The sequence below is a fragment of the Lichenostomus cassidix genome, chromosome 5 (assembly GCF_008360975.1).
Source record: "Lichenostomus cassidix isolate B80296 chromosome 5, HeHo_3.0, whole genome shotgun sequence".
Lineage (NCBI taxonomy): Eukaryota > Metazoa > Chordata > Aves > Passeriformes > Meliphagidae > Lichenostomus > Lichenostomus cassidix.
The window spans coordinates 34,830,459-34,845,154 of NC_139486.1; the positions used below are offsets into that span (position 1 = coordinate 34,830,459).

At 37.2% G+C, this 14,696-nt stretch overlaps 1 protein-coding gene across 7 annotated transcripts in view; it reads left to right on the top strand.

The window, feature by feature from the left end:
* Positions 1-14,696, top strand: part of SIPA1L1 (signal induced proliferation associated 1 like 1) — a 199,478-nt gene that overhangs the window by 165,150 nt on the left and 19,632 nt on the right. For 4 of the 7 annotated variants that reach the window (XM_085062218.1, XM_085062215.1, XM_085062217.1 and 1 more), the window contains 3 exons: positions 5,542-5,691; positions 10,612-10,781; positions 13,658-13,827. In XM_085062218.1, coding sequence (XP_084918344.1) covers positions 5,542-5,691; positions 10,612-10,781; positions 13,658-13,827 — 490 coding nt within the window. The remainder of the gene's footprint in view (positions 1-5,541; positions 5,692-10,611; positions 10,782-13,657; positions 13,828-14,696) is intronic. The other 3 variants (XM_085062220.1, XM_085062219.1, XM_085062221.1) reach the window with 3 other exon arrangements.

A 14,696-nucleotide genomic window follows, 5' to 3' on the forward strand; every position in this document is an offset into this window, starting at 1 on the left:
TTCTGAGAAGGCAGACAATGCCCAGTCCTGTGTGCAGCCAGCAAAGCACTTAAATTTGCCTTATTTGGATTGTCTTCATATATCCAACTTTATAGTTTACACTTAAATTTTTGCTGATCCTCATGGTTTCCTGGCTCCTTGAATGTAGTCATTATTGATGTGGGTATGTATATGTAGGTAGGAAAAATAACCCAAAACTTTATAAATCTTAAAATAAATCTCTGATATTACTGCAACATTAATACTGAAAAATCTAATAATATAAATGCAATAATTCCTAAGTTATGTCTTATTTCACAATATTAATTAGTCTACATGGGGTACTGTACAGCCTATAATCCAGAATGAATATCAGAAGGATATGTTAAGGGAAAGACAATAAACCACATACGTGTGAAGTAAACCAGAGCTAATGTTACTGGAGAACATGTAATTATAGAGCTTGATTTTTTTTTATTTATTTCCCCCACCCTTCCTTTTCAGTTTTTATTTTGTTCACTTGGTTTCCACACTCTATTAAGAAATGTGCAGGGAAAGGAGAGGTAGATAATAATCTGTTGTTCAATAATGTATCATAAACTGGAACCAGTTTTAACTAAAATTTAATTTGACAGACATTTGAAAAACTCTGAAAATCAGTGATCAAAGCATGGTGCTGGACTCGAGCACTTCATTGTGCCATTGAGTACTGCTGGATGAAAGCTTCAGGCTCTCACTAGAAAATTTCTGTGCACAGTCAATATTTTAAACCAGATGGATAATTGAATTACCCTGGCAGTAAAATTCCAGAGTATGGAAGTATTAGAACAATATAATTGACTGGTTTTATGTCATATTGAGGACTTTGAAGCAGTCTTGCCCTAAGACTCCATAGTTACTTGAATGATGCCATATAGTCAGTGTTAGTAATTGTGTCAGTAGTTAGTTTATAGGTTAATTCCTGCAGATGGATTCTAGTTTAAAATGTTCCCATATTACCTACAAATCCTAATCTGCTGCAATTTACCTTGGATTGGTGATACTTTTTCCTAATATAACCAAAGAGGTGTCTGTGCTCATCCTGTCATCTGTCAAGTCAGCATTGTAGTATATGCACTGCCTACCTCACAGGGTTTGATGGTTTATTATTTTAATGTTCTTATAACATTCTTCAAATTAAAATACATACTAACATGGAATTATATGCTACACACTTCCTACCAGCTCCAGGGCCTAGAGCTGGATGTAGCAGGGGAAAAATCAAAGGTTTGCTGGTATGCATGGCTGTGTGGCCAAACTCTTGTGATCTAAAAACATCTGAGAAGTGCCATGCTGTGTCATGTCAAGAGTTGGTCTATTCTTGTTTGACAATGGCCATCAGCAGAGACCAGGGAAAAGTGTAAAAAATGCTTCCAAGTGGAAAGGAAGACTCTACCATGTCTGACAGTCCCAGTTGCCTGCTGTGTAAGATTGCCTGGAGCTGAGTGCTGCTGCGGATTGTATCTCTTCATCCAGGTTCCTGCTAATTGGTCTCTTGGTAGTTCTGGAGCTCCTACTTGTTCTTTTGTCACGAGGGATAGTGAATAATCATTGTTTGCTTGGTGCACTGTAATCTGTGTTTGGATGGATGGAAGCAGAGAGGATAAGTTTTTCTATAGTCTGTGGAGCCATAGAGTCTGTTCAGTGTGTGTCTTCATACACAAACTGTTCTGTGCCTCTGGTCCCATTGCCTGCCTCTATATGTTTTCTTGTTATAATACGTGTTTTCTGAAGGGTGATGATCAAATTGAAAAGAAAAAAATTCAGAAGGTATATAACAGCATAATTGCATTTGCTGTTTCATTTGCTATCCCCTTCCTCAAAATTGCTGGGTATTTTTTCCTTTTTGAATGGGATGGATCGGTTTCCTTTAAACATGAGAGCATTTGAGACAGTGTTTGCAGGGAATTGTCGCAGCTTGCAGTATTATTACAATTGTAAAACTCAAACACATGGAAGGTAAGCATGCCAGAATTAAGATTTGCTCTGCTGTTTTTTTCAGAGCTCTTGTGTAACCATATATTCAGATGCTTCCTTTGATTAAATTACAAGAATTCTTTTAACAGAGGACATCTGCCTCATTCAGTTCACACAGTGGATGCAGCTCATTAAAGAAGAGCTATTTAATATTTTATTTTCCTCTTCATTACTCCGTCCCTTATTTACTGGATGACATTCAAATCCTGTTGTAAAGATGCAATTACTAATTCCCCTCTAAGCTTTACAGTGGCACCCATTACTGTAGTTTCTGAATGCTTCATGGGTATTAATTAAACCTAGTTTTCAAAATTCTTTTATGAGAAGAGATGTCTTTGGCCCTCTTCAGATTAAGAACAAAGGTAGAGAGATAAATCATGTTCTAATCATTTGTTGTGTCTTATTTTGGCCATCTCATATTTGGAAGTGTGCCCAGCATTGTTGGTATTTTATATATTCAAATTACAGCCTCAGTTGACTTCAGCTGCTTTAGGAAGATTTCAGCTCAGAGGTATAGTGGGCCTTGGAATTAAATAAGGCCTTTGAAAAACTTGGATTTAGCAACATCAAATGAAAAATTGTCATAACAAATATGGCAGTGGTCATGTTGGAGTGCTCCAGCAAGTGCAAAGTAGGAATTCAGTAAGAATTCTGTTTGCCAAGTCAGCAGTGACTGTAAGGCCATTTTACCTCTTCTGCCAGCCTGAGTCTGCTTCACTTCCGAGCTCTGCAGCTCTTGCAGGAGAAGGTGTAGCACAGTATAGGACCTGTGCCTGTGCAGCTTTACAGGAAAAGGCACCTGTGTATGCTCTTGTAATTAAACTGCCATAGGCACAAAGTGAACTAGACCTTTTTCTTATTATGTGTGTATTACATACTTATGCATGCTGAATACGTGGGGAAAATTACAGCTAATGACATGGAAATTAATTTCTTAAGAGGAAGATGGATGCTTTCAATGTCTGTGTTGTCATACTAAACAAAATTAATGTATGCCCATTCCACTCACTGCCTTCAACAAAAGATGATGTTCTTCCCATACTTGGCAAGACTCAACCAGTTCTTTCAGGATGAACTAGATCTGTTAGAACTAAATCATGCATGGTATAATCCCAGTTCAATTGACTGCAATGTAATTGTATCTGTTTAATGTAGTGGACGCTTGGTTTATTTTTAAATTCAATTGTAGGACTCATACACTTAACCATTTTGGCATTTCTTCTTAAAACTCTCTTTTGAAATAGATAAGAGCTTGCTTTAGTATGGTTTTTAATTATAAATAAAAGACAAGCTCAGATTGTCTTAGCTGTAGGGACAGACTGCTAACACAACACAATACACCTTTTGTCTTGGAAAGTGCCTTTCATCAAAAGATTTCTAAGCAGCTCAGAAAGTCAATTTGAACTAATTTGCGCTAAAGTTCTTTTCTGTTATTTATATGTTTCACACAAAATGAAATGTCTTATACTATTAGTGTGTTTTAGTGCAATTGTGAACTGCATTAAAAAATATATTTCTGCTTTAAATAACAGAATGTCCTACCTGACTGGTTGCTTATTTCTATTGTTCAGACCACGTTTATAACACAATTTTGTTTGCCCTCAAGGTCTTTCATCTTTGTAAAATAGTTATAACTCTATGACATAGTTCTGAAATCTTGATATTCCTTCTGAACAGTGCTGTCACTTTTTGGTAAGGCATAGGAAGTAAAGAAAAGGCATAGCTGAATCTGAAATGAAAATGTTAGCATTTTTCAACAGGAAATCATTTTGCAGAAATTATTCGAGAAGTAATTGGTTTCCTTGCCATCAATGCTAATTTAGTATTGGAAAAAAGGTCACACTTTTAAACTGTATATTGCTCTGCGAGCATAACTGAGTTTAAATGTGTGTGCCTTTATAGGTGAGTGGATGCCAATGAAAGTGCATTTTTTTGTGGCAAAACTATTTTTTTTTCTTTTTATAGCAGTGCTTCTGGGAAAATAAACTGCTTGGCTTACGGATCCCCAAGTTTTCGAGTCTTGAACTATGTGTATTTCAGAATCATTGCTTTTTAAATGTGGGATAAGTTAAAATAAATTTGGTAGCTTAGAAAGGCATTACTGGATTTGCTATGGTACTTGCCATGGCCAGGCCTTAAATAGCTCCTTTTTTGTCTCAGAAAAAGTGCTACTATTAGTCATATGCACTTTATGAAATTCCAGATAATTAAGATGTTTAATCCAGTCCTACTGCTTTTTCCATTTTAAGCTGTTGTTAGTTTACTGCTTTCTTGCAAAGTACTGAGGAGGAGAAGTGCACATCTGATGTAAGTGTAAATACAAATATATACACACACTGTTTCAAAATAAACGCATCCATAAGTAGCATTGATCAGTTCAATGGTGTTTTTTAATTTTCAAAATATTTTTTTAACTTTTCAAGTTTTTACAGTATTGTGGTGAGAGCTAATTTTAAATCTGCCACTCCTTTATAGATACAGATTAAATGATTAGGCTAAAATCTTCTAAATCCCCAGATCAGAGTTGGGTCCTGAGGCAGCTTATCAGTATATTTCACTGAAGTCATTGTCTATTTTTCAAATATTTAATTTTTCCATTTGTGCAAATTATAGTGTTTTTCCTAGATAAATGAATAAAGGTTTTTGTTCACGGCAGGAGTTCAATGTTTGTGAATGGCATGACTCAAACTCTGCTTAAATTGCTGCAAAAGTTTTGAATCGCTTCAGTCATGACTGAGTAGAACAAAGAACTAGCTAACAGCAGCGAATTCTGTTGGGGTTTGGGAAACAAAATGCACAAAGCTGTCAGTTCTTTTAAAAAGCCTTCAACTGCAGAACAGGATATGAGTTGGGCAGTATAAGCCTGCTGCTTCCAGCCATTCTGCCCAGGTGCATATATTGCCGTTCTAGACTATTTATTTGCTGTATGGTTATTCTGATAGGTGAAGGCTTCATATGACTCAGGTCTGTGTTTTCAGAGTTCTTGATATGTTGAGATAGTTTTATATTAGAGGGTTAAGGTTTTTAGGAAGAATTTCAAGGTGGTATTATAGATAGCATTGCATTTTTTTAGTCCTTGTGTTTTAATGTGGACAAGTTTGGTTGCATGGAGATAAGCTTGATACTCTTGGAAGAGTTTGCATAGGCAGCTCACTACAGTTAGTTTAAATTTCAGGCAAGAGTTTGCTGTGAGAATTAAGAGTATTTTCTTCTATTTGGTATTTTGATGAGGAATGTCATGTTTCATTATTCCCTACAATCAATCTGTAACAACAGACTTCAGAAACCAGAATGTTTTCTTAGTGTGTTGCCAGTATTTTCTTCCCACATTGGCCTTTCTTCACTTCCTCCCATGTATCCAGGATTTTACAGTTGATTTTTCCTGCTTTCCAGTAGATTAATGAGGGGGAAATGTCTGATCCTTCAGCTGATAGGATTTCTGCCATCTCCCTGATGCCATTCCTTGCAGATGTGACTGTTTGCAGGGTGTTGAGTGTGCTTTGCAGTGTGATCCTGCTGATATGAAGGCTCCTTTGCTCTGCACAGGCTGTCTCCTGGCTCCGATGTCTACGTCACTGTTTCATCCATTGCCTTAGCAAGATCGCAGCAGTGCCGGAACTCTCCAAGCAACTTATCCTCCTCGAGTGAGACTGGCTCTACTGGAGGCACGTACAGACAAAAATCTATGCCAGAAGGGTAGGCACCAGACTTTTTACGTACTCTGTTTAGGCAGATTTTTTTGTTCAGTGTTCCATTTGTTGTAATGTGTTCTCAAGGAGTGCTTACACAGGCTCCTGTCAGCTGTTGTTTACATGCATTAAACCATGTCTGTTTCCAAATATCACTGTCATACTTCTTGAAAAAGCCAGTTTTAAAAATCCCTTGCTTCCACTTTTACCTTGCAACCTAACTGCTCTCTTTTATCCTAGTCTGCAGCTGCTCAGGTTACTATACAAAGGGACCTTTATATATTTAAAAACCTTCTTTAAAGGTGCTGGTGTCATGTGGCAAATTGCTTTGTCACAGGTTTAGATTCTAAAATAAAAATGTAATAGATCTGGGACTTTGCAGTCAGTTAATAGTTGAAGCAAAGTAGTGTTGAGTGCAACTAAGATGTAGATGTGTAGGCACAAAAATGCTAATTAATCCACAGCTAGCTTTTTTTTCACATATTCACAGTCATTCTGTCTTAAGACTTCCAAGTTTCCAGAACTCTTCAAACTCTCTGAAGTGTCAATGAAGGGGCAACTTGCAGAGGAAGAATTTAAATCTGTATAATTTTCAGAGAGCACTGAAAGGAGCAATAAATCAAAGATCTCCAAGTAGAGAAAAAAATAATTGGCAGCAGAAGAGCTGTCTATTACATTCCAAATTACTTCCTATAGAGAAGATAAAGGGGAAGAACTGCTGATAGTTCACACTGCAAAGCTTCCCTCTCAAGTATTCTTGAATACTTTGCAGGTCATTGTGTATAATCCATTTTGGTTTGGGTCTTTTATAAAGTAGAAATACCTTTTTCTCTGTTTAAATAAATATATTATTAGTAGGATTAAATGCCATTGTCAGGAACTGCTTTGTACAAGGCACTGTCTTTTGCCTTTAGGTGCCCTGTGTCAGTCCAGAGAACACTGTTCTGAATATGTGTTTGGAAAAGTACTGCTTCTTGCTCCATAGCACTGAAGATTAGGCCTTCCTGTCCTTCCTGCAGCTCAGTTTGAGGTTTCATGAAGAGTCAATCTCTTTTCTGCTGCACAGCTTCATGAAGGCTTTCATTCATGACAGTATCAGGCCTGTCCTGGTCATTGTTTAAGTTTGTGCTTAACTCTGACCGGCATTAGGAGGTTTGCTCTTAAACCTATTAAACTTTGCTGTAAGGAAATGAGATACAGGTGTGAACAGGGCTCTGCAGCTGGAAGAAAGCACTTAACATCTTTATCCTCTGTAGACTTTCTGGCTCATTCACATCACACCAGCAGCATTTCTGTGTTACCTTGAATTCTGATGAGCAGCTTGTGCTCCCAATATCTTGTCTGCTCTTTTCCAGCTACGTCATTTGCACTACAAAAAAGGTATTGCTGCCATATGTCCTTAGACCATCGCAACCATAACTGCTTGAGTAAGAAGGGATTTTCAGACGCACTTGGGAGTTTGTTTTGAACTGGCCTCAGAGCACACCAGCACCCATCTCCATCTTTTAAGTTTATTATACACATATGTTCACCACAGCATTCTTCAAGCATTTTGCAACTTCAGCAAAGAGATGTGTCCTAGAAACCTTGAGTATAGTAATTTTGGGGTTGAAGTTTTAATTCAGTGCAAGGAAACACTGTTTAAATGAAATAATGAAAGAAATAATTAGTACATGACCTTTTCATGTTCCTTATTAGATACGCTTTTAAAAAACCCCACTTGTTTAACTCCAATTATTTTGCTATTATGTTCTATTCCTATAAGAAAAGCAGTTTGCCTCTCATACTGTCCTTCTATATATGAATCATATTTACTCAGGACTTCCCAAACATCATCTACCAGGCTGAATGGAAAGCTTAAAAAAGCCGATTGTGAAGGAAAGTTTTCCTTGCCTCAATAAGAAATTTAATGTCTGTCACTTAACTAAAAATCATTACAGTTCCATATGCATCTTCTCTTGAGATTGGTCTGAAAGAGCAGGTTCAGGGCAGCTCTGGAGTGATGATCAGTGTCCCAGATGGAGCTGGTCAGCATTACCCTGGATGTGTTCTTAAAATAAGGGAGAGAGATTGTTACATTCAGTTACTAAGATGTTAGAGGGAACCGTGGGCTGCTGCACTAAGGGCCAAGGGGAAGCCATGTCCTGAAGGTAATCCTAAATCCCAGTGTGCTCTAGGTATGCCATTCCCTGAGATTTCCCAATGCTGGAAATTTTAACTGCACCATTTGTGTATACATTTCTTTCTTGTTACATAGTGTGACAGATTTGGAAAGCTTGTGAAATTTAACTGACCAGAAGAATGGGTGAGTCCAGCCTCTGTCAGACATTGGTACAAGCAGTGATTGCTGCCTGTAGGTTATTGATCCATATCCTAAGATGTGTGTAGGCAAAAACTTTACTGCCTTCAAGAATATCCAGATTGATTGTGATGTGTAGATGTGTGTTCCATATACTTACGCTGTGTTTGCATGTTCACTGTTGCATCCACAGTAAATGATTGTAGAATGTAAAATTTAATCCAAAACCACCAAAATAGTTTCTTCTTATGACAGATAAAAATGTGTATTTAAACAATTTCACTGTTCATTTCATCCAAGTTGAGTTCTCCTTACTTTTTTTTTTTTCTGGGGTGTTCATTCCTTCATATCCTAGTGGGCTGTATATTTAGCAGCATAGAATATAGCACCAGTTGCATTTATTATTTCTTCTTTTAAATAGATAACTTAATGAAAAACAAAGCATTCTAAACACATTTCTTGCAGCCCACTTTGTAGAGAAGTGATTTCAATGAAATAAAATTAGAAACATGGTAGTTTTGTGTTTTCTAACCTTGAAAAAAAGATTCTGCATCATAAAATATGTCAGATGCAAGACTTACAGCTTTCATATATATGAACATAATGGAGTTAGGTAAGAGGGCATCACAAGAGAAAGCAAAATACTGATGCAGCTCAACTTCATTGCACCAAGATTTGCTTGGGATTTGGCTTTTTATTTTAAATGCTAGCTTCTAATTATTTTATCATGAAAACATATGCTTCCCATAAGAGTTTACAAATCTTGAAAGTTAGAAAATTACCATAGGTTGGTGTTTAAGAAATAAATCACCTTTGAAAAGCTGTGTTTAGACTTTTTATACATACCTTGAATTGGTATGGAATTCATCATGTTTAATTTGGGTATTCGATTAAGTGAAGTCCTACTTAGTGTGAATAGAAAAGCTCTCTTTGCATAATTTCAATGCAAATTGTTTGTATTCAGAAGGCAGATATAAACATGTTTTCCTCACTTTTTTTTCATTAAAATGTACACTGGCTATATCAGTGAGCAGTGAATGAAAGAGAAGTATGGTCACATTTTGGGAGAATTTTTAGAAGGTCCAAATTTCAATATATGCTGCACGTTACAGGCTTGTTCCAGCAGCTTGTCTTTGAGGGTGGGATTGGGATTTTATTATTCTGCATCACATAATGTTGCTTTGGTGGGTTCATTTGAGTTAACAAGGGTGTGAACTTCAGCTGGGATAACCACACTGAGCTTGTTCTGACAGCTGGGAAGGTGTCTTACGTTGTAGGTTGTGTGGGGCAGTCTGTAGCTGGTAGAGTGAGTAGCAGCACAGTTGGGGTATTTTGTTTTCTGTCATCTTGTTAGGCTTTACAGCTGGAGAAGCTCATTGATATATAGATGATATATCAGCTTGTAGTTCTTCTGTGTGTTACTCTGTGACTGTACAGTTTGAGGATTTTCTTTTTCTTTCAGGGCATGTCTGATAAAAAAAAACCAACTCAGAAATGCATTATTCTTGATGAATTCTTAATGATTGATCTGCTATTTCTGAACCCAGCTATAATTCTTACAGACTTATAAGTGATTTATATGTAATACAGAACTGTAGATTTAAAGTCTTACAGGCTTTTAGGCATAGAAGGCAAGTAGACTTCAGTGTGGCACAGAGATACAGAGTGTGTCTCCTTTGTCATTAGCTTGTTCTCCTTGAGTTTACTCTGTCTTTATTGATTTTTCTTAAATGCATCTGACTAATCTGGCAGGATTTACTAAGTCCGTTGAACAGAGTTTTCATTTTCCTCTGTATGCTTTCTTTTACTAAAATAGGTGTATGTCTCACTAATTCTTACAGCTGTATTTATTTTGCACTAATCCACTCAAATTATTTTATGATCAAATACCTTAATTTACAGAATTTATAACCACCTTGATTTGGAAATCCATAACCAATAGTCAACTGCATAGAAGCTTATTTAAAATACTAAGTAGGTAGTGTTAATATTGTCCCAAACAAATCCATGTTGTTGGCATATATGTCTGCATCACCCAGAGGCAAGACCTTACTACTCCTCTGGTTAGAGCCCAGGGAAGTGGCTGAGATCCATGGGATTGTCCCAACAAACTTTCTGATGCTTTCTTTCACTAGTTTGAGGTAGTGCTTTGAGGCAGTTGAAAGGATCCAATCTTTCCCTGATAAATACACCTCATTTCCCTATGTGGCTTTTATCTGAACTTTTACATTGTCTTCAATGTGGTGAGTTTTCCATAACCATGTAACAGTCTAATCACCTTTTCATGTAAACATCTGTGTAAAGAAAACCTCATGATTTTATTTCTTGATGTTTTGATCCAGTTTCTTTCCATTGTATCATTGTAACCAGCTATTCTTGATCAAAGGTGCTCAATAAATTAATGTATGTTGTAATCTTATGCATTAAAGCTGATAAATGGATCTGGAGAGCTACCACAAAAATGAAATGGTAAAACACTATAAATCCCTCATGCATTTGTGCTATGCCTTGGTCTGCCCTGTTGTTTGACACTAGCTTCTTTAAAGTGCTTCTTTTTTCCTTTTTTTCACTTATGTGAGCTTCATGTATATTTAAAATTATTATCTGCTTTGTTTTTGGGGAGAACAGGTTTGGAATTAGCCGTAGATCCCCTGCTTCGATTGACAGGCAGAACACTCAGTCGGACACAGGTGGCAGTGGCAAATCCACGCCAAGCTGGCAGAGGAGCGAGGACAGCATCGCTGACCAGATGGGTGTGTACAGAGTTCTGCACGCTGAGCGAGTGCTCTTGCCGCAAGGTGACTTTTGCAATACCTTTCCTTGCAGGCAGAGAACCCTCTTAAGCGTGGTGCTTTCAGTGTCTTTGAAAGTTAACTTTGTTCATCAGGAGGAGTAATTAGGTCTGGAGCATGCACTGAAGCTTCTGCAGTCTGCTTCCTTGAGACCTATGAGTATCACCTGAGGAAGAGCTGATTTCATTTCTTTATTTGATTGTGGGACTAAATCTACCTTAATGCTTTTACCTTGAAACACTCTGTCCTTTTAGAAGCAGTTGGGCAGACACACATTAATTTGTCTTGCTGTTGAGGACTTGTTTGACCTTACCTACTCTCCAGAGTGCCTTGGCTTAGTTTAATTTTTGCTTAGTTTTTCTAAAGTGCTTGTGATGCTCCTTTTCAAATCGTGCTGTGTAAATGCAAATTGATTGTTTGATCATTGAAGCTATAAAAATACCATGTATAAAATGGAAAAAATGCAATTAAATTTTAAATAGTGAAGTAAATCTATAGCTAGGTAATCACCTTCCACAAATGTATACATTTTCATTGCATGTGGCAATTAAGCTGTCAGCTGAGGGAACATATTAACTACATAAAACAGCTAGGTACTGAGAATTTATATTGTTAGGCCTTCATTTGGAGTTTTTGCACATAGACCTTTTGCTACAGCTATGACTTGACTTGAAAGGATTACCAGTAAGATTGACACCAATGAAAAAGTCCTGTCTACAAACAGCATTTATGCAACACAAGGACCCTGGCCAAGGTTGCTAGATAGTGTTTTTCTAATTTCTTTTACCCTAGATTAAACAATTCCATATTTTTTTACTGCACATGTAAATCATCACTTTACTGCATCACTGTACAAATGGACTAGTGTTCAAGACCGAATACAGTTGAGTGAGATTGGGAATTGAAGGCATATGCTCTGGTTCTGAAGATGTTCTTGGTTCACATACCTTCACAATCTCAGGAAGCTGTGCCTTGTTATCAAAGCCATCTGTCAGTCCCTCCCCCACAGCTCCCCCTATACTTCTCAATAAAGAACTGTGACTATATGTCGCTGTTGAGCCGCTAGCAGAGAAAAGACCCGAGTTCTCTGTGTAGCAAGAAAGAGAGAGTTTTATTATTTTGATTTCAATATATATAGACTTTTCAGAGGTCACCCAGATTGGTCAGCCAGAAACCTCCCCCTAGGCCTGATTGGCCAGGCCTGAACTGTCCAAATCTCGAGACACTGTTTAAAAAACATCCAAACTTTATCTTTGTTTATAAAACACAATGGAATGTTCTCACGAGAAAGACCTGTGCTAGCCACAACTATACTGATCTACAGTTCTCATTTTGACAGAGCAATTGTAATTACATATGTTTTGAAACTGTGTGATCATAATGACACATGTAAAAATGAACTTTTGCGCAGCATTACTTTTGCAGACCAACAGTTGGGTGTTGCTGCTGGCACTGAGTGGAGCTGCCAACAAGTTCTGTTTACAGTGTCAAGTGTCAACATATTAGCAAAGTAAATAAGGCCAGAAAGACCAGGAAAATTGCATGGTAGGAGAGATGGCTCTGGCATTTGGCAAAGGCTGAGAAATGCATACTACATAAAATCCCTGTATTTTATCTCTTGTGTACTGTCCTGCATTCATGGAGTCACAGTTGGAAGCTGCATTTCTGACTGGAGATTTTATTGCCAATCTGGTGAATCTACGTGAAAGTTTGGTTTTATGACAAATAAGTACATTTGCACTTGGGATAATCTGTCTCAAGGTAAATAAGGCTTTAGGTGTAGTAAATCTTCTCACTGACACCTTTCTGGCCTATCGTTCGCTACAGAACACCTTTGTTCTTTGCTCACCAACACTGCTTGCTACCACTTGCCAGGGGAAATCAAGTTTGATGATGATATTGCTGGTATTATCATAGTTACTCTTTAAGAACCTCAAAACTTTTACTTGTTTTTTAAAAAGCTCGTAATGCTGCAGATTAAGATGAACAAACTGTAGCGGTGTTGGAGAAAACACTGCTGTTTACCACGGTTATTGTTAAGTACTGGTTGATTGTAAACACATATTCTACTTAAAATGAGCATTTTTAAAAGTGCAGAATATATGTAGAAGAATATGTAAAAACTCATAACTGAGAGAGATTATTTTTAAACACTGACCTTGGGCTCTGAGAAGGCAATTACCTACCTAACAGGCTGTGTCTGAGCACCCTCTAGACCTCCATAGTTATCTCCTGGGAAAATAATAAGTTTTGTTAGCAAAGTGCACTCCTCTGAGTGTCCATGAGAGATGAGTGATTTGACTTCCATTCACTTCTGCCAGGTTTAGTTTAATAAGTATTCCTTTTGTACATCTATGCAGTTCCCACATTTACAGCCAGCAATGTTTTAAGATAAGGTTATTAGGTCAAGAGATTTTCTTTTTGCTATCTCTTCAATTAGAAAATGTTTATTTAACTCAACTTTGATAAGAAGTAGTTGTACTGGGGGAAATGAGTTCATTTAAGTGATTGCTGTAGACTTTTGCTATTGTCCTGCCTTGTGTAGAATGCCATTTGAGGAAATATGGGTCTTCAGTCTTTTAAATCTCATCAGCAGTTATCATGCATTTAGAGATCCAGTGTCAATACCCTGTGAAAATGAATAGTCTGCTGGTTTAATGCTCTGATGTAGTGCTGTTTGACAATGGGACATGATACTGTTCAGGTTGTTTTAACAAAAGTCAGGATGGTGGCAGCTGGTTTTTCATGAAGTCTTAATGATTTACACCAGACAAGAATGGATCTCCACTTCCTCACCTGTTTTGTTGCAATATGTATCCATTTTTGGCTAATGATAGTGCTGGAAAAATTGCAGTATAAAGTTAGGTTATGTGTTTTCTTAGCTTGTAGCACTGCATGCTCTCTTCAGTATGTGGTTGTGTGCTGTGTTGCAGAGCCAACATGCCATCTCCCAGCAGTCTCAAAAGTATTGCCGTCCTTCAGAGAGAGCCCCAGTGGAAGACTGATGAGACAGGATCCTGTGGTACACTTATCTCCAAATAAGCAGGGTCATGTAAGTTATCCTAAAAAAGGAATTATTTAATGTTTTCTTTTGCTCCACAAGCTCTTGATACCAAGTGTTGTTCGAAGTTATATTTAGAGTGTCAGTTAAAAAAAGGAAAGAAAAAATCCTGTTCCCTGCTAGAACATGGAGGAAGCAGTGGAACAGGCCTGTTGTTTGCTAAATCCTACAGCACAACATATTGAAATATTTATTAGCTAATAAATCTTTGCTGCCAGTTGAGCAGCAACCTCGTGCCTGTTATGTTGTGAGAAGTAAAGGATTTGTGGAAATTTGCAAAGCTATTCCTAGACCTCACATGTAAGACTTAAGAGTTTAACTAATGTATCTTCTAATGCAATGGCCAGAAAGCTGCTGCTTTGAGACAAAATAGTGATTTTGGTTTTGTGTTTTCTCCATTTTCATAACCTACCTTGAACACTGTTGGAAGTCTGTCTGAAAGGTCTCCTGGAATCCTGCTGAAAAAACTTTTTGTGTTGAAGTTCTAAATGGAAAATTCTGTCTTTCTGTCTCTGCAGAGTTAGGTATTCATGCCTTTGTGGAGACTGTCACTTCCCGATTTACATACATAGAGATAGATAAATACAGTAATGTTCCTAAACTTAAAATGTCTTGAAAATTATGAAAATCACTGTAATAAAAGAAGCACCCTTTATACTTTAATTTACTCAATAAGGTATATCATTTGTATTTTTTTATTTGTACAACAAGCTAAAAGACAGAGTTGTGTTGCATCATGTTACTGAAAGTATTACTTGCATTTATTTAGATGTGAGAAAGCCTTTAATTGGTTCCAGGTCTTTAATTTGCTCCTGCTTGCCAGCATTATTCTTTCAATACAATTGGCAGTGTTGCTTTTA